This window comes from Zonotrichia albicollis, unplaced genomic scaffold, assembly GCF_047830755.1.
Source record: "Zonotrichia albicollis isolate bZonAlb1 unplaced genomic scaffold, bZonAlb1.hap1 Scaffold_254, whole genome shotgun sequence".
Taxonomy (NCBI): Eukaryota; Metazoa; Chordata; class Aves; order Passeriformes; family Passerellidae; genus Zonotrichia; species Zonotrichia albicollis.
Window position 1 is genome coordinate 1,765,830 of NW_027428428.1, and position 22,049 is coordinate 1,787,878.

At 50.4% G+C, this 22,049-nt stretch overlaps 2 protein-coding genes across 2 annotated transcripts; one reads left to right on the forward strand and one right to left on the reverse strand.

The window, feature by feature from the left end:
- The first annotated feature begins 3,523 nt into the window (after nt 1-3,523).
- On the forward strand, nt 3,524-4,456 carry LOC141727793 (olfactory receptor 14J1-like). The gene has a single exon (XM_074534081.1). The coding sequence runs from the start codon at nt 3,524-3,526 to the stop codon at nt 4,454-4,456; it is 933 nt and encodes a 310-aa protein (XP_074390182.1).
- A 14,481-nt stretch (nt 4,457-18,937) lies between these two features.
- On the reverse strand, nt 18,938-19,870 carry LOC141727794 (olfactory receptor 14I1-like). The gene has a single exon (XM_074534082.1). It carries the CDS (start codon nt 19,868-19,870, stop codon nt 18,938-18,940), a length of 933 nt encoding a protein of 310 aa, XP_074390183.1.
- Between the last annotated feature and the right edge of the window lie 2,179 nt (nt 19,871-22,049).

Here is a 22,049-nt window from a genome sequence, read left to right on the forward strand (position 1 = left end):
ATCAAAGAGATGGCTTTGAAAGCATTAATCCAGGTATTGGATGGTAGCACCACCAATTTGGACTGCCTCGGGTGGCTGCAGCTAAAGCTTTAGGACCATTAGACCATCTTGGGTGCCTGTTAAGTAAGCAAAGCAATGCTACCTCCCTCACATTGAATGGCCTGCTCTGAGACATAGAAACCATCACATATGCCACCTTGCAAAACAGCGATAAAGTTTTTACTCTGGGCACATGGGCATGGCTGTGTAGACTCTGAGGGCATGTGTTGCATGAACCTTTCCAGCCACAGAGAGTCAATCCACAAGAGCATTCAAGCACTGAATGAAGAGTTCAGGAAGCTTCAAGTGGAAAACAACAACTGGTTTAATAAACTCTTCCAATCCTATTGGAATATGAATCCCAATATAACCAGTTGGATGGTGCCTGGGCCAGTTCTGACCCTCGCTACTGGGCCAAAGGCAGCACTGTGGTGCTTTACCCCAGAGATACCTTGGCTGGCGGAGAGTGCAGCGGGGCACAAGACGCAAGTCCAGGCTTGTCAGGACTCCGTTTACCTCAGGAGAGAGAGCTTCTGGCGATGGTGAAGATAAGAAAGGGAGTGGATTCTGCTGGAGGGTTATATTCAGATGTTTACTCCATAGGTGCAGAGGTCTGCACCGGGACAATTCCTCCAACAGAATGGAGGCCACATGGTCTCATTGACTATTTAAGCTCAGGGCAGGGGAAGGGGAGGGGACAGGTGAGCCACCAACCAGGTGAAGGGGCAGGGTCTCAAGGGACTAGGGACACCTATCACACGACGCCTTGCTGGTATGTTAGCCTGATTGACAGGGCACACTCAGCGAGGGGCGAGGGGGAAGGGAGAAGGTAAAACAGGACATTGCAACACACCGCAACACAATCCAAAGGGATTAAAGAGTTGGATGATGTCTATCTAAAACAGGACTATAAATTATCTTAGCTGTTGTTGTATAGTTAATTGTCTCATGTTTGTTTGGATGCTTTTAGAAAGTCTTACAAAATTCTTTCAGTTCCATCTGTGTTCCATCCATTGAGTGGCCTGCTCTCAGACATAGAGACCATCAGACATGCCACCTTACAGAACAGCGATAGAGTTTTTACTCTGGGCACATGGGCATGGCTGTGTAGACTCTGAGGGCATGTGTTGCATGAAGCCCTCCAGCCACAGCGAGTCAATCCACAAGAGCATTGAAGTATTGAAGGAAGAGTTCAAGAAGCTTCAAGTGAAAAACAAAGACTGGTTCAATAAACTCTTCCAATCCAAGGGACTAAAGGGTTGGATGATGTCTATCTAAAACAGGACATTTAATTTTCTTAGCTGTTGTTGTATTGTTAATTTTCTCATGTTTGTTTGGATGCTTTTAGAAGGTTTTACAAAATTCTTTCAGTTCTATCTTTGTTGTAAAACAGAAAGGGGGAGGATACCCAACACAGGCTCCTCATGGACACCTTGGAGGAGAGAACTGGAGGTCAGGATGGTACAAAAACCTCTCAGAGACTCAGTGTGGGAAAGAAAATGCTTAAAAGTACCTAAAAGTATTCCTAAATCCATAAAGTACATTAAAAACCTTTAAGTATCTGAAGCCATTAATGACCCCAACTGAGTGGCAGTACTAAACTCTCGAGGGACTCGTTAAAGCAGAGAATTGGGGCCATGGTTGCACAAACTTGTCACAGAGTCAGTATCCAAAGGGAAACACCAAGTACCTTAAAATAACTGAAGTACCTTGAAGTACTAATGAGCCCCAATGGGTGTTGTTACTGACAAAGCCTCTCCAGGGACTAATTACAGCAGATAATTGGAGGCCATCATTGCACAAACCTCTCAGAAACTCCAAGGCAAAAGCCAAACCCAAAGTCCGTTCAAAAACCTGCAGTCCCTACAGGGAGCATTAAGGAGCCCCCAGGGCCATTGCTGAGCAAGGCTCCCCAGGGACTCCTTCCAGCAGATCCTTGAGGCCACTGGGATGTGGGCTAGGGGGGGATGCTGAGGGCAGGACAAGGGGCTGACAGTGCCCAGCCTGGCTGGGGCTGTGCCAGGAGGCCCCAGGGCCTCAGGACAAGGTGTCTCCTCACAGCCCTTGGTGGCACAGACCCTGCTGTGGCCCATGGCACCAAGACTTGGCTTCTCTTTGTCCCCACCTGTCATCACTGCCTCCAGTTCTCTGCTCTGCCTGGGGCCTGGGGACACTTTCTCATTTGTGCTCCTCAGTGGGACCCATTAAAAGTCCAAGAAAGTTGGGAGTTGGATTCTGCCTTGGAGTTCTGGAGAGGTTTCTTCAGCTCCCTCTCAGGGACTGATGTTCAGGGCCTGAGCACAAAGCCCCACAGGCTCATTAAAGTCCTTGTGCTGTGTCTGTGCTGCTGAGCTGGGCTGGGCTCCTGGCACAGAGGCAGCTCCTGGAAAGCAAGAAGAGCTTCAAAAGCACATTTCTCTTGATGAGCAGCTCTTCTGCCAGCCCAGCAGGGCTGGGGCACTGCCTGCAGCCACCCTGGGCACAGCACAGAGGCACAGAGAGCTTCAATCAGTCAGGGCTGGGAAGGTGCTGAGAAGTGCCTGGGGCACAATCACTGCCAGCCCTTGGCACAGGAACCTCTGGCTCCAGGAGAAAGCAGCTGCAGCTCCTGGAGCCATCTCCTGAAGCTGGAACATCCCAATGCTTGCAGACCCTGTGAGTACATTCTCTCACTCTCTCTTGTGCAGAGCAGCCAGGGGTGCCCAGGGCTGTCCTGCAGAGCAGGGTCCTGCAGCCCAGGGCGCTGTGCTGGGGCAGGGACTCTGCTGTCTGCCAGGGACAGCTCTCAGCCAGCCCTGGCAGCTGCTCCCAGCACTGGGGGACAGGTTCTGGGTGGGAGGAGACAGCTGGTCAGGCTTGGAAGTGTTTTCCTTGTGTGGGGAAGATGCTGCCTTTTCCTGGACTGCTCCCATCCCAGCATTTAACTGCAGAACATTTCCAAGTAGATTATGCAGGGAGCATAGTACGGCAGGGGCAGCAGAAAAGGGGAAGTCCTGCATTTTCAATCTATTGTTTTGGGTTACCTGAATGGGAAATTGACCATAGATATTCATTTTAGTTCAGCTTGAAGCAAATAGAAAAAAAAAATTATCTCTGATCTAAACAAAGCAGGCAGTGACAGAAATCAACACAGGGCCCCTCACAGGCAACATCAGTGTCACTATTCCGACGTCCTCAGGGTTTCTCAGACGTTGCCATCAGAGCCTGCAGAGCCAGAGCTGCCCCTGGGCAGTGCCTGAGCTGGAAAGGGTCTGCTGGGCAGAGCTGAGCCCCCAGGGCTGGGCTGGGCTCTGGCAGCACTGGCAGGGCCCAGCCCTGGGCACAGGGAAGCAGCTGCTGGCAGGGACAGCTCTGGGCAGCAGAGCCCTGGGCAGGAAGTGGGGGGAAAGTGCCCCCACGCTGTGCTGGGATATTTAAAGTCCTCTCCAAACCCAGTTATTCCATGATTTCTTTTGTTACAGATCCCCATGCTAAGGCATAGCAAATGTCCAACAGCAGCTCCATCAGGCACTTCCTCCTGCTGGCAGTGGCAGACACACGGCAGCTGCAGCTCCTGCACTTCTGCCTCTTGCTGGGCATCTCCCTGGCTGCCCTCCTGGGCAACGGCCTCATCATCAGCGCCGTAGCCTGCGGCCACCACCTGCACACGCCCATGTTCTTCTTCCTGCTCAACCTGGCCCTCACTGACCTGGGCTCCATCTGCACCACTGTCCCCAAAGCCATGCACAATTCCCTCTGGGACACCAGGAACATCTCCTACTCAGGATGTGCTGCTCAGCTCTTTTTCTTTCTGTTCTTCATTGGAGCTGCATACTATCTCCTGACCATCATGTGCTACGACCGCTATGTGTCCATCTGCAAACCCCTGCACTATGGAACCCTCCTGGGCAGCAGAACTTGTGCCCACATGGCAGCAGCTGCCTGGGCCAGTGCCTTTCTCAATGCTCTCATTCACACTGCCCGTACATTTTCCCTGCCCCTGTGCCATGGCAGTGCCCTGGGCCAGTTCTTCTGTGAAATCCCACAGATCCTAAAGCTCTCCTGCTCTAAATCCTACCTCAGGGAACTTGGGTATCTTGCTGTTACTGCCTGTTTATCATTTGGTTGTTTTGTATTCATTGTTTTCACCTATGTGCAGATCTTCAGAGCTGTGCTTAGGATCCCATCTGAGCAGGGACGACACAAAGCCTTTTCCACATGCCTCCCTCACCTGGCTGTGCTCTCTCTGTTCATCACCACTGCTGTGTTTTCTCACTTGAAACCCCCCTCCATCTCCTCCCCATCCCTGGATGTAACCCTGTCAGTTCTCTACTCAGTGGTCCCTCCAGCCCTGAACCCCCTCATCTACAGCCTGAGAAACCAGGAGCTCAAGGCTGCAGTGTGGAAACTGATGACTGGATGGTTTCAGAAACAATAAACTGCTGGCCAATTTCTGCAAATCACTTGAAATGAAAGTGATCTTTGATCCTTCTTGTTATTTTCATTTTGGAGGTTCTTTCTCTTTTTATTTTACTTTTTTAATCTGGTTAACTAATAAATATAATTGTTTTTGCCATTTCTCATTGTGTTTCTCTCCACCTTCCCTGTGGCCACAAACTGTGTCAATGAGCTCTTGGTGCCTTTAAAGTAACTAAAAGATCTCCCAGCAGTTTTTTGCAGAGATGCCCTTTTGTTGCCTTCTCTGGAGCTGCAGCAGCCATGTCTGTGTGCAGAGCTGGGGGCAGATCAGTGCTGGCCCAGCAGCTGTGCCCAGCAGCAGCAGCATTTGGTGTTGCCAGTGCTGCTGCCGTGCCCTTCCCCACTGCCCTGGTGGCCCTGGTGTTGCTGTAGGGCCTGAGTGCTCTCGGGGCCGGGCACAGCCCTGGGGGTGGCAGTGCTCCTCATGGAGCTGCCAACAACATCCCCCCTCTGCAGCCCTGGCCTCTCCCCCAGCTCACACAGGTGCCCCATCCTTGCAGGCACAGACACGGCAGCACTGGCTCAGCAGCCCCCGTTTGCATTGCACACAGCAGGCAAGCGCACCCCCATGCTGTTGGTGTGGGGACATGAAGCTGAGGGAGCACAAATGCCATCAGCCCCTGGGGCCAGCAAGGGCTGGGGGACAGCAGGGAAACCACTCAGCTTTGTCCTGGCCTCTGCAGTCAACCAGAAAGTTTGTTCCCATCAGCTGGGAGTTTCCTATCCCACTACTGCAGGTGCTGTTTCTCAGAGCCAGGGCTGCCTGGCAGCCACCCCCTAACTGCCCCGAGCATTTCCTTTGCTTCACCTTTGCTTTCCTTCCTCTTTCCTGGTCCAGATTTCTTCCTGTTGCCCACCCCTGTTTCCTCCCCTGCAAACAGCCCATCCCTGTTTGCCCTTTCCTCTCTGGCCCCACTCCCCATTGCAGTTCCTGACTTGGCCCCATGGGAACGTCCCTTGGGGAGCAGGACCATCCTACAAGTGCTGCAGGAATTGTCTGCAGGCTCCTGCAGTGCCTGGTGCCGCTCCCTTGCCAGAGGCACCCCAGGCCAGGGGGGCACATCTGGGCTGCTGTGTCTGGCTCTGGGGCTCCCTGTTCTGGGCAGTGAGGAGGAGCTGCAGAGGCTCTGCAGGACTGACAGGATGGGCTTTGGGGCTGGCAGGAGAACCTGAGGGGCCTGGGCTGCTGGAGCTTCTGAAGAGGAGGCCCAGGGCTCCTCCTGCAACTGCTGCAAGGGTGGTTTCAGAGAATCCCAGAATCAGCAAGGGTCGAACAGGCCATGGAGATCATCAAGTCCAACCTGTGCCCTGACACTGTCTTGTCTCCCCTGAGCCTCCTCTTCTCCAGGATAAACAACCCCAGCTCCCTCTGTTGCCTCTCACAGGACTTGTGTTCCAGACCCCTCCCCAGCCTTGTTGCCCTTCTCTGGACATGCTCCAGCCCCTCCATGTACTTGCTAAGTTGGGAGCCCAGTATTGGTCACAGCACTCGAGGTGCTGCCCAAGCAGTGCTGAGCACAGGGGAAGAATCCCTGCCCTGCTCCTGCTGGCCACACCATTGCTGATCCAGGCCAGGAGCCATTGGCCTTCTTGCCCACCTGGGCGCACTGCTGCCTCATGTCCAGCCTGCTCTCCATCAGTCCCTGTAGGTCCCTTTCTGCCTGGCCACTCTCCAGCCACTCTGTGCCCAGCCTGTAGTGCTGCAGGGGTTGTTGTGGTGAAATTGCAGGACCCAGCACCTGAACTTGTTAAACCGCACCTTGTTGGATTTGTCCCCTAGATCCAGCCTGTCTAGGACCCTCCAGCAGATCAACACTCCCAGACAAATTGGTATCACCATGGTTCCATGAGGCCCCTGAGTGTCCCAATGGTCTCCATGATTCCATGAGCCCTCCCAGTGTCACCAAGTCCCTTGGATCCTTGGGCCCCACCAAGGCCCTGCAGTGTCACAATCGATCCTTGGTTCCATGAGGTCTGGCAGTGCAGCAATGTTTTCTTTGGTTCCACTGTGTCACAATGGCCTCTTGGTCCCAAGGGCGATCATGGTATCAAACATGTTACCTTCTTTCCAGGAGTCCATGAGGAGCAGCCCTGGCCTCTTGGTTCCATGGGGCCCTGCAGTGTCACAATGGGCCCATCATGACACCAGGTCCTGCTCTGTCACAATGCTCTGCATGGTTCCACAAGGCCCTGCAGGGTCACAGAGGCTTCTTGGTTCCATGAGGCCTCAGAGTGCCACAATGAATTCCTTGGTGTTGCAATGTCACAATGGAGCCCTGGTGACACAAGATCCTGCAGTGTCACCAGGGACCCTTGGTTCCATGGGGCACCACAGTGTCACAGTTGTTCCCTCAGTTCCCAGAATCCTTGCAATGGAGCGATGGCCCCTTGATTCCATTATTCCCAGGCTCTCACAACTGCTCTGTGGCTGGTTCCCCGAATCACAGAATGAGCAATGTTGGGCATTCAATTCCAGCACACACCTCAGTGTCGAAGGAAGGGGACCAGGACACCAATTGGTTCATCATGGCCCACTTTATTGAACAAATATCAAACACTTATACAACAAATAATAAGCTTATAAATATTCTGTAAGCCAAGCAATAGCATTAACTCATCCACATTCCTTTGAGACTACGTTCTCTATCTCTCCTGCCTCACTGTCCATTTCTTTATCATGTTTTAAGAAAATCAAGGACACATTATCTCACACCTGCAAAATTTGGAACTAACTGTGATCTTATACTTTTTTATTTTCTAACAACTAAATTCCCAACATCTCCCCTGTTTTTATTTTTAAAAAAAAAAAAGAAAAGTTCTATGGGTTAAGTGTGTCACATTCTTTGCAACACAAAAATAGACAATTCTAACAACTAAACAGTATTTTCAGTTAGTAAGGTTTTTCTCTTACAAGGGATCTAAACTAGGGAAACAAACCCAAAAAGGCTATCACTAATTATAAGATATGCTATACAACAGATATAAAAAAGAATTCTATATACTATAAAGCTCAAACAAAACTCAGGTGTGTTAATATAACTCACAAAAATAAGCTAAAAAAAGTTTGCTCTCTATTTTTAAACAGCAAATTCTGATTGTCTTTTGAAATAAACAGGGCCAGGAGACTTCTTCTCCTTTTTAATGCCTTTATTAAAAGTGATCAGCTCAGGATTGGGCGTCCCAGCAGGGCTGCAGTCCCCGTCGCGTCTCCCAGGGCGACTCAGAGGAGGAGGATATGCGCAGCTCTGTCCGCTAGGGGCAGAGCCGGGGGATCCAGTCCTCGTGGCAGCCTTTAGGGTGTGGTGTCCCCATCAGGTGTTAATCCTGTGACCTTCCCAGGTGGCTAGTCCCGTCGTTGGGACCACTCCGTGCTCAGGGCGAGAGGGACTCCGCATCTCTGCAGGCTCAGCCATCGGCTCCTCATGTCTAGACATCATTTTAGTCTCTCAATTCTTATTTTGCTCGTTGTTTTTGGGGTTTTCTCGTTACATTTCGAGTCGGGGTCCCACAAAGCATTCTGGACTTTGGAGTCACTTTGCATAACCCCCCCCCACCCTCTCAGATGTCTTCCCTATGCTGGAAGAGAGCACTGCCTCGGGGAAGAGCAATCTACAGCACCCAGCCAGGGCTTTTACTAATACAAAAGAGGAGATAAGCCTTAACGACCCGGTATTACAATAACAAAGCACTAAGAATCCTGGCAGCGCCTGAGACCTGGCTGCGTCCCTGTAACTCTTTCTCACAAAAAAATATTAACTGATTTTTTGTTCATAACAGTCCCCCCTCTTTTTCTTTGATCGAGCTTAAATTCTTAAGCTCGCATCAACTCACAATTTTTTGTTTTGAATCTACTATAAATCTCTTGTGCACTGTGGTAATCATGCTTACTTAACCTTGTTACTTTTCTTGGTTTTTCCAGATTGGTTTGTACAGCCAATACGGTTTTACTAAAACAGACAAATAAGCATAGTAAAAAGAGCAATCCTCCAAGTACACACACAGCAAGAAAAACCACTTTTTCCCATACATATTTTCTGAAAATCTCTAAATTCTCCCACCCACTGGGATCAAGTGTAGGAGTTTGATCTTGATTATTTACACATGCCAATCTTTTTATTTCGTTTGAAATGTCCCTAATAATTGAATTCTTTATTTTTAATACTGCCTGGAGCCAGATGACTTTGTTCAACACAGATTTTGGGATCTTAACTTGGCTTCTACTATTTTGGATTTTCTCAATTTCTATTTCACTTTCCCGGTTTTGTTTAATTTCTCCCAAATCATTATATATAGGAACTCCCAAACTTGATCCAGTTTCTTTGGGCAATAAGAAAATTGGTTTTATCACTTTAGCAATGCAGTTGCCAGATGAGATCAAACCTAGGGGTTTAGAGCTCCCCTGAAATGTGTTCCAAAAGGGGTTTATCTCTTTTCCAGTACACTCATATAAATACTTGTAACAAACAAATTTTCTTACCATTTTCACCATTTCTTTGCTTTTTACTAGATCTGCTGAGCTTGTTTCAGCAGCATCACATTCAAAGCAAAACCAGGCTTCCTCTATAGGGCACTCTCCCAGGAGTGGCTGCCTAAAAGTGGCAGTATTCTGGGCTATCCAATACATTCTCTTATTTTTCTGATAAAGGACCAAGTGGGAGAGGTTAACACCATCAGGGTTAGAACTGATGTGGACTCTCGACAAGGAGCTCACTTCCTCCTCATAGCGGGGTTGGTAGCACTCTCTGCACGGCTCAGCTGGGCTCCCCTGAGCACCACCAGCAATCAGAGCCATCATTACTACCCTTCCCAAGAGTCCGGTATGGGTCATCTTGCACAGCCTGCCCACCCAGCCTTGCCTCTTGGGGAATTTTACTGAGGAGAAGTTTCCAAGCTCTTTAGAGTCCCTTCTACCCGCTTCTCTGGTTAAGCCTCTCTTGGTCTGTTCCCTACAAATTTTAGTTTCCCCCCCAGGGGAGTGTTCTGTAGAGGATTAACCTGGAGTCTTTAGAAGTATATTGGGGAACTTAACCAGAATTACTTATTTACAGCCTTAAACTTTTTACCAACAAAATTTACACAAAACAGTTTTGAAACATTTTAAGCAATATTAGAACTCTTTATGCCAATTTTTTCCCACACAGTTCAGTCTTTTTGACTCTTCCTTTTAAGAGTCAACTTTAAATCCTTTGGTCCTTTTATCACAGTATACTCAGGTGATTTAGCTTGTGAAGTGGATGAATCCTTATCCAGTGCCCGGAAGTGAGTGGTGTGGACTCTGGCCCAATGCCAGAGAGAAAAACTGGGACTCTGGCCCAATGCCAGAAGGAGAATGGGATGGAGTCCGGTCCAATGCCAGAGGGAGAATGGGGTGCACTCCGGTCCAATGCCAGAATGCCAGAGGGGTCAAAACCTGATGTTGAATCCTGGTCCAATGCCAGGGGATGAGAGTGATGTGAGTCCAACCTTTTTCTTTTTGGTCTTCACAGTCGAATTAGTAAGAGTACCTGAAATGGGCTTTCAAACACAGGTATTAATGGTCTGCTATTTAATGATTTTATCAAAACTCAGCTTCTCTGTTTAATGTTATTGGTAATTTCTCTTTTTCCATAGCTTGTATGTTTCTCTCATCAACTTCTGCATACTCTGTATTTTGCAAGGAGTTGTATTTCTCAGCTAGCTTAACTCTCAAAGTACTTTTATTCTCCTATTTTTTTCTGTGTATTTAATTCACTGGTTTTCTGTTCTATTTTTCAGGATCTTATTTATTTATCTCTTGCTTCTGTTTCTTACTTTCACTTACATCTTAAATATTTCTTTCAACCCCTTACACTTTATCTCTTTTTTTCCCTTTTTTTTTTTCTTACACCATTCTTTTACACAATACACTTCCCTCTAAGAAAATATGGTAAAGCTTGTAACTGCATTACCTCTATTCTAATTTGTTTATATTCACTCCCTCATTTCTCATTCACTTTCACACACTCCTCTACACTTTTAAGACACAAACTTATTGATAGAAAATCACAGGTCCCTATAGCCCCCCCTTTCACCCTGGGGGTTGGCCCACAGGTATCTGAGCCTCTTGGAAGGGCTGGTTGCCCCTGGTGCACATTCACCTGTGAGGCTGCCTGCGTGTCACTCACGCTCTTACAGCTACGGCTCACTCACACATCTGGGGAGCCCTAGTCTGGTTTGCAGGTCACACACACACACACACACACACACACACACACACACACTTCCACTGCCCCCTTCCCACCTGCCTGGGAAGTTGAGGCTGACTTTGCTTGTGACTCACTCTCACACACACAACAAGACAAAAATAAGGTACCTTTTACTTTCACACCACTTATTACAAGTTTAGTTTTACTGGCCAGTTTTGCTGCTATTGGATATCCTTTCTACCTAGCTGTTTTTTTGTCTAACTTCAGATGTTACTTTGTTGAGACAGGACTTATCTGCTCCTGTATCAACCAAAAATTCAAATTCCTCAGTTAGGGGTCCCACTTCAAAGATTACCAAGGGCTCTTCTAGATGTTGCATCGGGTCCCCTAAAGTGTAAAGCCCCTGACCCTCTACTCGTCACTTCTAAGGATCTTCCCTAAATTATCTTGTTCCCTGGCTATTGCCACATCGAGACTGAGCTTGCTACAAAACCTCCTGTTGTGTCCTGGCTCTCCACAGTAATAGCAATGTCGTTCTCTCAAAGGGACTTGAGGTGTCTCTATCCCTCTTGCACCTGACAGTACAAGAGGCCGATCCTTGCCTCCTCCTGGTGGTGTACCCGCCCACCCTGCACTTTCTCTAGCTACAGCAACCATGATCTTAGCCTTTGCCTTTGCCTTTTCTTCCTCCCTCCTTAAATACACCTTCAGTGCCTCTCTTAATAACTCATTTATGTCCTTCGCTTGCCACTCTTCCATCTTTTCCAGTTTCCTCCTTATATCAGGCCAAGATTTGGTAACAAATTGGACTTTTAGTAGCATTTGACCTTCTGGGGTGTCTGGGTCTATTCTAGAGTACAACTGGAAGTTCCGCTTTAGGCGGTTAAGCCAGGCAGCAGGAGCTTCCTCTTTCTCCTGCATGCCCTCAAATGCCAATTGGGTGTTAGTTCCTTTGGGAACTGACTCTTTGATCCCCCGTATTATCAAAGACCTATATTCCATCATGGCCTTCCTCCCCTCCTCCTGGTTAGGGTTCCAGCTGGGATCCGTTAGTGGCAATTTCTGTTCGCCTGATGGCACCTGGGGTCCTGGACGGTTATCTTTCTCCCAAATTCTTATGCCAGCCACCCTAATCATCTGGACCTCTTCTGGAGAAAATAATATACTCAGGATGGAATTAATCTTCCCCCAAGTGTAGATATTTGGACCTAGAAATTGATCCACTTGGTTGGCTATGCCCACTGGGTCCTCAACTAAATGCCCCAACTCTTTCTTGAATCCTCTCACCTCAGAAGCAGTTAGGGGAGCATTCACAAAGCCAACACCTCCCACTACTCCTCCCATAGGAACCTCTCTGAGGGGAAAGAGTCTCTCTGCCTTGGAGGTCTTGGATCTGGTACCACAGTACGGCCCATCTTCAGATGCCAAACTACTTTGAGGGATATCTGGGTTACCCTGAACTTTCTGCCCATCCGGAGGTGTATTTGCTGATAGCTGTTTATCCGGTGAGGAGGCATTTGTGTCCCAACTAGGAGGAGGTAAAGGGACAGCAATAGGAGGGGGAGAAGAGCCTAAGTGAATATTACGTGGTGCTGGAGAAGGGGTGGAGAATGCAGCAGGTGGAGTAGGCACTTGTGGTGGTGCAGAAGGAACTGGAGGGGATACTGGGTTTATCATAGCGGAAGCTGAAGAGATAGAAGGAGGAGTCTGAGCAGGTGGCAGTGAGATGGCAGCCGGGGGAAGAACCGGACCTGCCATTTGAGGTGCTTGAAGAAGAGGATTATAAAGTCGAGGGGCAGAAGGAGGCAAATAATCCAGGGGATCCCATCTTTTACTAGTCCTATCATCCCCTCCTTCATTCCCCTCTTTCTTCCTCTGTACCTTACAAATTCGCAGCCCTTCATCCCCAACAGCGCTCTTTAACCAGCAAGCTACATACAATAATTGCTCAGGATCAGTATCCCCTCGAGCTGTCAGATAATTATTTAACAGCTGGCACATCCACTTATCCTTTGTCCCACACCAAGGCCATCCTCCTTGTATCTCTAATTCTGGCCACACTTCCATACAATAATGGATCATTTTCGCTTTATCTATTCCCTCCGTGGCCTCTATAGAATCCCATTTTACTAACAGTTCTCCTAAGGGACTATTGGGATGTATATACCTCAGTCTCTTACCAGTCTTTTTACTAATACACCCTCCCATTTTACAAATGGGATGGTGTATTATTTACAAGTGATAAAAATCCCAAAGGTGCCTTTACCGACCGGTAATTTCAAAAAGAACCTTCTTTGAGGAGCTTCAGTCTCCTCCACTGAAACTTCAAATTTCTGCCTGATGCTCAGGACTTTATACTGAAACAACTGCCCAATCTCTTGATTGCCTAACTTTCCCCACGTCAGGTCTTACATCTATCGGGACTTGAACACACGAAGCCTCGGCCTAAGAATCCGCGTCGTGCCTGACTCCCTCAGTCAGGAAAAACAACTGCCTGATTTTAGTTTGCCTAACCCGCCAATTTTTAGGCTTCACCGTATCAGGACTTAAAAGCAAACCACAGCCTCCTTCGCTGGGGTTTGTGCCTGACTCCTGTGTCAGGACTTACTTTTGCCTGCAGGGCTTGTGTGCTACCCAAATCCTTCTCGGGACTGATAAAATCTTACGCGAATCCTTCTTGAGACTTACAAATGCTACCCGAATCCTTCTCGGGACTGACAAATCTGCCTGACTTCCCTCTGTCAGGGCCTATTTTGGATGTGTGCCACTCATACAAATATTCCCTCCGCACGCCCAGAGGGGGGGGGCCCTTTATTCCCCCTTGGGAGACGACTCACTCACGCTAATTCCAAGCTCCGCCCCCTGTTCCCAGCCGGATCCTTCGCAGGAGTCCGGAAACGCGGTACTGAGAGGTCTGCTCTCACTTCGAAGGTCCGGCTGCCGGCCTTCGTCTCATTCACACACACATGCGCACGTCTCCCGCTCCCGCCACCGGCTTCCTCACCAGTCCAGTGCTCCGGTGCTCCTCTGCGTCGCTGCTCCTGAGCCGATCCCTCTGATCCTGGTAGCCAGCTGTCCTGAAGTCCAAGATGGCCAGTCTTGAGTCTTCTTGCGGCGTGGCTATTCCGGACGAGCGCCCCCAGCTGAAATAAACAGGGCTAGGAGACTTCTTCTCCTTTTTAATGCCTTTATTAAAAGTGATCAGCTCAGGATTGGGCGGCTCGGCAGGGCTGCAGTCCCCGTCGCGTCTTCCAGGGTGGCTCAGAGGAGGAGGATATGCTTAACTCTGTCCACTAGGGGCAGAGCCGCGGGAACCAGTCCTCATGGGAGCCTTTAGGGCGTGATGTCCCCGTCAGATGTTGGTTCTTTCAGCTTCTCAGCTACCTGGTCCCGGCGTTGGGTCGACTCTCTGCTCAGGGCGAGAGGGACTCTGCATCTCCGCAGGCTCAGCAACTGGCTCCTCATGTCCAGACACCACTTTAGTCTCTCAATTCTTATTTGGCTCATTGTTTTTGGGGTTTTCTCTGTGGGTTTCAAGTCGTGGTCTCACAAAGCATTCTGGACTTTGGAGTCACTTTGCATAACCCCCCCCACCCTCTCAGGTGTCTTCCCTATGTTGGAAGAGCGCGCTGCCTCGGGGAAGGGTCCATCTACCCCACCCAGCCAGGCCTTTTACTAATACAAAAGAGGAGATAAGCTCTAATGACCCGTGATTACCATGACAAAACACTAAGAATTTTGGCAGAGACAGAGACCTGGCTGCGTCCCTGTAACTCTTTCTCACAAAAAAAATATTAACTGAATTTTTGTTCATAACATCCCCGACATTACCAGATGGATCTATTGGCCAGACCAGAAGGATTTCATCTCCCTGTTGGTAGCTATTCCCCCAACCCAACCCTCCTTTCTCTCTCTCTCTGCCCTTTATTGCCTTTCTAATCCTTCTGTTACATTTGCTATGGGCATGCAATAAAAGGTGCATTTGTTTTGATTGAAAATCCCTTGCTGTGTGTCTTTAGGTATTGGAAAATAATGATAAATAAAGTACACATAGTTCATAGGATAAATCGTAGACACCAGCCCCGGGATGGAGAGTGTGCCTCTGTCTGACCTGCTGAAAAGATCTCAGCAGGCCAGAGAAAAAATGTTATAGATAAGAAACAATAAACAACCTTGGAAACCAGAGCCAAAGAATTCAGACTCCTTCTTGGAAACATCAGGCTGGGAAAAAAGGATTCTTGGGGTCATCCCCGACTGCAGGGAACCCAAGATTGGTCTTCTGGGCTATCTGGGTCAACATCAGAGTAAATCTGGAAGTTTTGCTTTAGCCTATTAAGCCATGGTGCTGGGGTCTTGTCTTTTTCCTGGGTGCCGTCCAACGCTAACCTGGTATTACTCCCTCTAGGGACTGATTCTTTTATCCCTCTGGTCATCAGGGACCTGTAATCTCTCATGTTCCTTCTCCCCTCTTCTTGATTAGGGTCCCAGTCAGGCTCCACTGAAGGCATTTTTTGGTCACCTGGGGGCCCAGGTTGGTTTTCTCACTCCCAAATTTTCATTCCTTCAGTTTGTATTAATCGAGTCTCTTCTGGGGAAAATAGGATGTTAAAGATGGAGTTCAGTTCTCCCCATGTATAAATATTAGGGCTAAAGATGGATCAATTTGATTTGCAATTCCTACTGTGTCTTCCACTAAGTTTCACAGTTCTTTCTTAAAGTTTCCAACTTTGGACACATTCAAGGGAGCATTTACAAATCCAATCTCACTGGCCACCCCGCCCATGAGAACTTCTCTGAGGGGGAACAATTTTTCACTTTTGCCACTTTGGACCAGGTGTTACAACATCAGCTGTGGCGGCTGACTGGGTAACTTCACTCTTGGGCATGAGATTCTGAGATGTTGTTTGGGTTCTCGTTTGTGGTGGGGGAGGCAGAGCAGGAACTTGCTGGTGAATAAGGGGTGCATGAGATGGCAGAGGTAAGGGGACGGTAGTGAAGGGTAAAGAGAGTAAGGAGAGGGTGGAGGGGAAGGTGGTGGAGGTATAACTGGGTTAGGAGGTGGTAAAGGAATGACAGCTGGGAGAGGAGGAGGAATTGGTTCCACAAAAAGAGGAATTGGAGGAAGGATTTGAGGTACTGCAAGGGTAGGAGGGAGGTAAGTGATCAAGGGTGTCCTAGTTTTCGTTAGCCTTCCCAGCCTCTTCTTTTACTTTCCTAGCTTGCTTTCCCTCTTTTCATTTATAGACTCTTGTATTTTTCACCTCTGAGGTGTACTTTAGCCAACAGGTGAAGTTCTGTATGTGATGGGCCTTTTGCAGGAACTTGGGGAAAAAATAAAGTGCATCACCTTTGGACAGAGAGGCAGGTAACTCAGGATATGTTTAAGAATGTTGTTATGTCATGCAGAAAGAAAATTAGAGAGGTGAAAGCTTAAGACTTAACCAGGCCACTTCTGTGAGGGATAAGAAAAAGGTTTCTATAAATAAATTAATGACAAATAGAGGTACAAGGACAATCTGCATTCATTATTGGGGGAGATGGGGTTACCAAATATAAAGGGAAATGCTGAGGTACCTAACCCCTTCTTTGCCTCATTTTTCAAGAATAAGACAGGTCATCCTTGGGACAAGTGTTCTCCTGAGCTGGTGGAAGGGCACAGGGAGCAGAACAGCCCCTGGAATCTAGGAGGAAGCAGCTGGGGACCTGCTGAGCCACTCAGATGCACACCGGTGTGTGGGATCAGATGGGATCCATCCCAGGGGATGAGGGAGCTGTGGATGAGCTCCCCAAGCTGCTCTCCATCATTTACCATCAGTGATGGCTCAGCAGGAAGGTCCCAGAGGTCTGGAGGTGCCAGTGTGAGCCCATCCCCAAGCAGGGCTGGAAGGAGGAGCTGGGGAACTCCAGGCCTGTCAGCCTGAGCTGGGTGCCCAGCAAGGTTATGGAACAGATCACCTTGAGTGCCATCACAGGGCACCCACAGGATGGCCGAGGGGTCAGAGCCAGTCAGCGTGGATTTCAGTATCTGCATTGATGATGTGCATGAGGGGATTGAGTCCAGCATCAGCAAATTTGCAGATGACACCGAGCTGGGTGTGAGTGTGGATCTGCTGGAGGGTAGGAGGGCTCTGCAGAGGGACCTGGACAGGCTGGATCCAGGGCCCAAATCCAACAAGGTGAGGTTGAACAAGACCAAGTGCTGGGTCCTGCACTTTGGCCACAACAACCCCTGCAGTGCTACAGGCTGAGGACAGAGTGGCTGGAGAGCAGCCAGGCAGAAAGGGACCTGCAGGGACTGATGGACAGCAGGCTGGACATGAGGCAGCAGTGTGCCCAGGTGGGCAAGAAGGCCAAAGGCTCCTGGCCTGGATCAGGAATGGTGTGGCCAGCAGGAGCAGGGCTGTGATTCTTCCCCTGCACTTGGCACTGGTGAGGCCACTCCTCGAGTGCTGTGTCCAGTTCTGGGCCCCCAATTTAGGAAGGACATGGAGGGGTTCGAGTGTGTCCAGAGAAGGACAACAAGGCTGCAGAGGGGTCTGGAACACAAGAGCTTTGAGGAGCAGCTGAGGGAGCTGGGGTTGTTTATCCTGGAGAAGAGGAATCTCAGGGAGACAAAGCAGTGTCAGGGCACAGGTTGGACTTGATGATCTCCAAGGTCTTTTCCAACCTTGCTGATTCTGGGATTCTCTGAAGCCACCCTTGGAGCAGTTGCAGAAGGAGCCCTGGGCCTCCTCTTCAGAAACTCCAGCACCCAGGTCCCTCAGCTTCTCCTGCCAGCCCCAAAGCCCATCCTGTCAGTCCTGCAGAGCCTCTGCAGCTCCTCCTCACTGCCCACAACAGGGAGCCCCAGAGCCAGACACAGCAGCCCAGATGTGCCCCCCTGGCCTGGGGTGCCTCTGGCAAGGGAGCAGCACCAGGCACTGCAGGAGCCTGCAGACAATTCCTGCAGCACTTGTAGGATGGTCCTGATGGACCATGGACATTCCCATGGTGCCAAGTCAGGAACGGCAATGGGGAGTGGGGCCAGAGAGGAAAGGGCAAACAGGGATGGGCTGTTTGCAGGGGAGGGAAGAGGGGTGGGCAAGAGGAAGAAATCTGGATCAGGGCCAAGGAGAGAAAGCAAAGGTGAAGCAAAGGAAATGCTCGGGGAAGTTTGGGGGTGGCTGCCAGGCAGCCCTGGCTCTGAGCAACAGAGTCTGCAGTGGCACAGGAAACTCCCAGCTGATGGGAACAAACTTTCTGGCTGAGTGCAGAGGCCAGGACAAAGCTGAGTGGTTTCCCTGGTGTCCCCCAGCCCTTGCTGGCCGCAGGGGCTGATGGCATTTGTGCTCCCTCAGGTTCATGTCCCCACACCAACAGCATGGGGGTGCTCCCCCTGCTCTGTGCAATGCAAACAGGGGCTGCTGAGCCAGTGCTGCCGTGTCTGTGCCTGCAAGGATGGGGCACCTGTGTGAGCTGGGGGAGAGGCCAGGGCTGCAGAGGGGGGATGTTGTTGGCAGCTCCATGAGGACACTCTGGGACGCTGCCCTGGGCTGTGCAGCACACTGGGGATGGATCAGCCCCTGCTCTGCTGCTCCTTCCCCATCTCCCCCAGGGCCCTTGCAGAGCCCCAGCCATGCTGTTTGCCCCCAGCCTGCCCACGGCCAGCCTGGGGCTGCTCACGGGGCTTTTCTGTGCTGAGCATTGGCCTGGGCGTGTTCTTGAGAGAGCCTGGGCAAGCAGCCTGGAGCCCCCAGGCCCTGGGCTGAGGCGTCAGCGCTGCCCCAGCAGTGCCCATGGCCTGTCCCTGCTGCAGCCCCGGCACTGCCACCCCCAGGGCTGTGCCCGGCCCCGAGAGCACTCAGGCCCTGCAGCAACACCACGGCCACCAGGGCAGCGGGTAAGGCCCACGGCAGCAGCACTGGCAACATCAAGTGCTGCTGCTGCTGGGCACAGCTGCTGGGCCAGCACTGATCTGCCCCAGCTCTGCACACAGACATTGCTGCTGCAGCTCCAGGGATGGGAGAAAAAGGGGCATCTCTGCAGAAAACTCTGCTGGGAGATCCTATAGCCCCTTTATAGTCACCACGATTTCAGCTCTGCATTGGTACAGTCAGTGAGCCGCAGCGAATTTGGATGGAAACTAAATGAAATGAGGCACAACCAATTGCATTTCATTATGGACAGTATTAGAAAACTGAAATAAAGGAAAGAAGAGAACAAAGCAATTTCCAAACAAACAAGAACTATCAAAGATGAGTTTTATTACATGTGACTTGCAGAAACTGGCCAGAAATTTAATGTTTCCAAAACCATCCAGTCATCAGTGTCCACACTGCAGCCTTGAGCTCCTGGTTCCTCAGGCTGTAGATGAGGGGGTTCAGGGCTGGAGGCACCACCGAGTACAGAACTGACAGGGCCAGATCCAGGGATGGGGAGGACATGGAGAGGGGTTTCAGGTGAGCAAACACTGAAGTGCTGAGGAACAGAGAGACCACGGCCAGGTGAGGGAGGCAGGTGGAAAAGGCTTTGTGCCGTCCCTGCTCAGAGGGGATCCTCAGCACAACCCTGAAGATCTGCACATAGGAGAAAACAATGAACACAAAGCAGCCAAATATCAAACAGGCACTTACAGCAAGAAGACCAAATTCCCTGAGGTAGGACTGTGAGCAGGCGAGCTTGAGGATCTGTGGGATTTCACAGAAGAACTGGCCCAGGGCATTGCCATGGCACAGGGGCAGGGAAAATGTATTGGCCATGTGCAGCAGTGAATAGAGAAAGCCACTGGCCCAGGCAGCTGCTGCCATGTGGGCACAAGTTCTGCTGCCCAGGAGGGTCCCGTAGTGCAGGGGTTTGCAGATGGACACGTAGCGGTCGTAGCACATCACGGTCAGGAGGTAAAGCTCTGTTACACCATAGAACACAAAAAAGAAAACCTGTGCAGCACATCCAGTGTAGGAAATGTCCCTGGTGTCCCAAAGGGAATTGTGCATGGCTTTGGGGACAGTGGTGCAGATGGAGCCCAGGTCAGTGAGGGCCAGGTTGAGCAGGAAGAAGAACATGGGCGTGTGCAGGCGGTGGCTGCAGGCTACGGCGCTGATGATGAGGCCGTTGGCCAGGAGGGCAGCCAGGGAGATGCCCAGCAAGAGGCAGAAGTGCAGGAGCTGCAGCTGCCGCGTGTCTGCCAATGCCAGCAGGAGGAAGTGCCTGATGGAGCTGCTGTTGGACATTTGCTGAGGCTGTACTTGGGGAGCTATTCATGGAGAAAAGTCAGTGACAGGTTAGGAGGAACTTCTTCCAGCAAAATCAAAGTCTTTTCCTACAGACCCTTCTCCAGTAACCCTCGACACCCTTTTGAATTTCTAGCAGATTTTCCTTCAACTCCAAGTGGGGAGCTTTGGCTGATGGTGCCTGAGTGGGACTTCAGGTTCAGGGCAACTACATACAGTGTTTTTATAATTCAACATTGCTATGCATATGTGGGAGGAGGACAGGGACCTGTCCTCATGTTCCACTTTGAAACCCTGTTAACACAGAGGACCCTGTTAACATCTGCACCCCCAGGAATGGGAAAGTCTGTTTAAATATTCTAGTGTTTTTATACTCCCCCTTCTCCTGCTGACTATTTTGGGATGTCAGAAACTCTCAGCGTTTCTGCAGCCATCAGGGAGAACAGAGTGAGTTGTCTGAGGCAAGGTGGTGAGTGGAGAGTGAGGGGCGGTGCTCTGTCTCCAGGTCATGTCCCAGGTTTTGTGGGCTTTCAGCATTCTCAGACAGAGGATGATAATGCTCTGATGTTTCCTTTAAAAACCATCCTGACACTGCTGAGAGCAGATGGATCCCCCACAGTCCACCAAATGTCCATCCCCTTCTTATAGTCTCAGCCCCACATTTGCACCCAAGGACACACAGGGCTCATTTCACCAACCCAAGGCATTTTCTCAACATAGAACTTCTGTGCCTCACCTTGGGGTTTTCAGATAACACAGAGAGGCTCTAGGACAGGTTTGCACCCTGGATTGGAGCTCCCAGCCTGGACTGAAATCTCAGGGAGACTTCCAAGTGTCCTTATGATGGCATTGGATGAAGGGAGATGCAGCTCCTTCCCTGGCTGCACTGACAGCATTGCCCAGAGCCGGGCACTGGGGACAGCGTCACCCTGAGCCAGCTGTGCCCCTGCCAGAGCCCCCAGGGCCGGGCAGCTGCTCCCAGCCCTGTGCTCTGCAGAGGAACTGGGCCTGGGGCTGCAGAGCTGCCTCATGGCTCTGCTGCAGCTCTGCCTGCACAGGAGGGGCTGCACGCCTTGGAGCCCCAGCCCTGAGAGCAGAGGCTGGGCTGGGGCACAGGAGGGAGGGGGCTTGTTCAGAGGGAGGGGCTGCACTGGAGGGGATCCTGTGGGCATCTCTAAACTCTCCCTGCCACAGCATTGCTGGGTTTTTTTTTCTCTCATTGCCCAATCTTCTCTCTTCTTCCCGGAGATTTTCCTCCTGCAGGTGTTTGACTGTGCCTGAGCTCTCCCTGCCAGCACTCACAGAGCCCAAATCTCTGTGCCCTCTCCTTGGCCCGACAGAACCCTGCCTGTTTCAGGGCACTGGCTGGGGCAGGTTCTGTTTGCAGCTTGGAGAAAAGACAGCTCAGACTGAGCCTGATGGCTCCAGTAAAGGTGATGCTGGTGCTGTCCATGGGCAGAGTGGATGCAAGAACATCAGGGATCTCCTGTGAACCTACTGATCATGAAAAGTAACAGTTCAGAAGTCTCAGGCACGTGACTAAATTAATAACTAATAATTCCTTATACGTTTATTAGTTAACCCTCCCTTTCTGACATTCTCCAATAGTAGGAAACTGTACACAAAGTCCTATGAAATTTCCTCTTTTTATCAAAGCCATTGTCTTGGTAATATTTTATAACTGATTAGAACGCCTCAGCATGTCAGAACTTCATGAGCATTTCACCTTCCTTGCACCAGAAATAGCCAGCATTGTACTCACAGACTCTGTAGGCATTGGGATGTTCCAGCTTGAGGAGATGGCTCCAGGAGCTGCAGCTGCTTTCTCCTGCAGCCAGAGGTTCCTGTGCCAAGGGCTGGCAGTGATTCTGCCCCAGGCACTTCTCAGCACCTTTCCAGCCCTGACTGATTGAAGCTCTCTGTGCCTCTGTGCTGTGCCCAGGGTGGCTGCAGGCAGTGCCCCAGCCCTGCTGGGCTGGAGAAAAGCTGCTCATTGAGAGAAATGTGCTTTTGAAGCTCTTCTTGGTTACCAGGAGCTGCCTCTGTGCCAGGAGCCCAGCCCAGCTCAGCAGCACAGACACAGCACAAGGACTTTAATGAGTCTCTGGGGCTTTGTGCTCAGGCCCTGAACATCAGTCCCTGAGAGGGAGCTGAAGAAACCTCTCCAGAACTCCAAGCC

Bases quoted from the DNA above. Each gene is read 5' to 3' on its own strand.
- LOC141727793 (XM_074534081.1), top strand. From the start codon at position 3,524: ATGTCCAACAGCAGCTCCATCAGGCACTTCCTCCTGCTGGCAGTGGCA.
- LOC141727794 (XM_074534082.1), bottom strand. From the start codon at position 19,870: ATGTCCAACAGCAGCTCCATCAGGCACTTCCTCCTGCTGGCATTGGCA.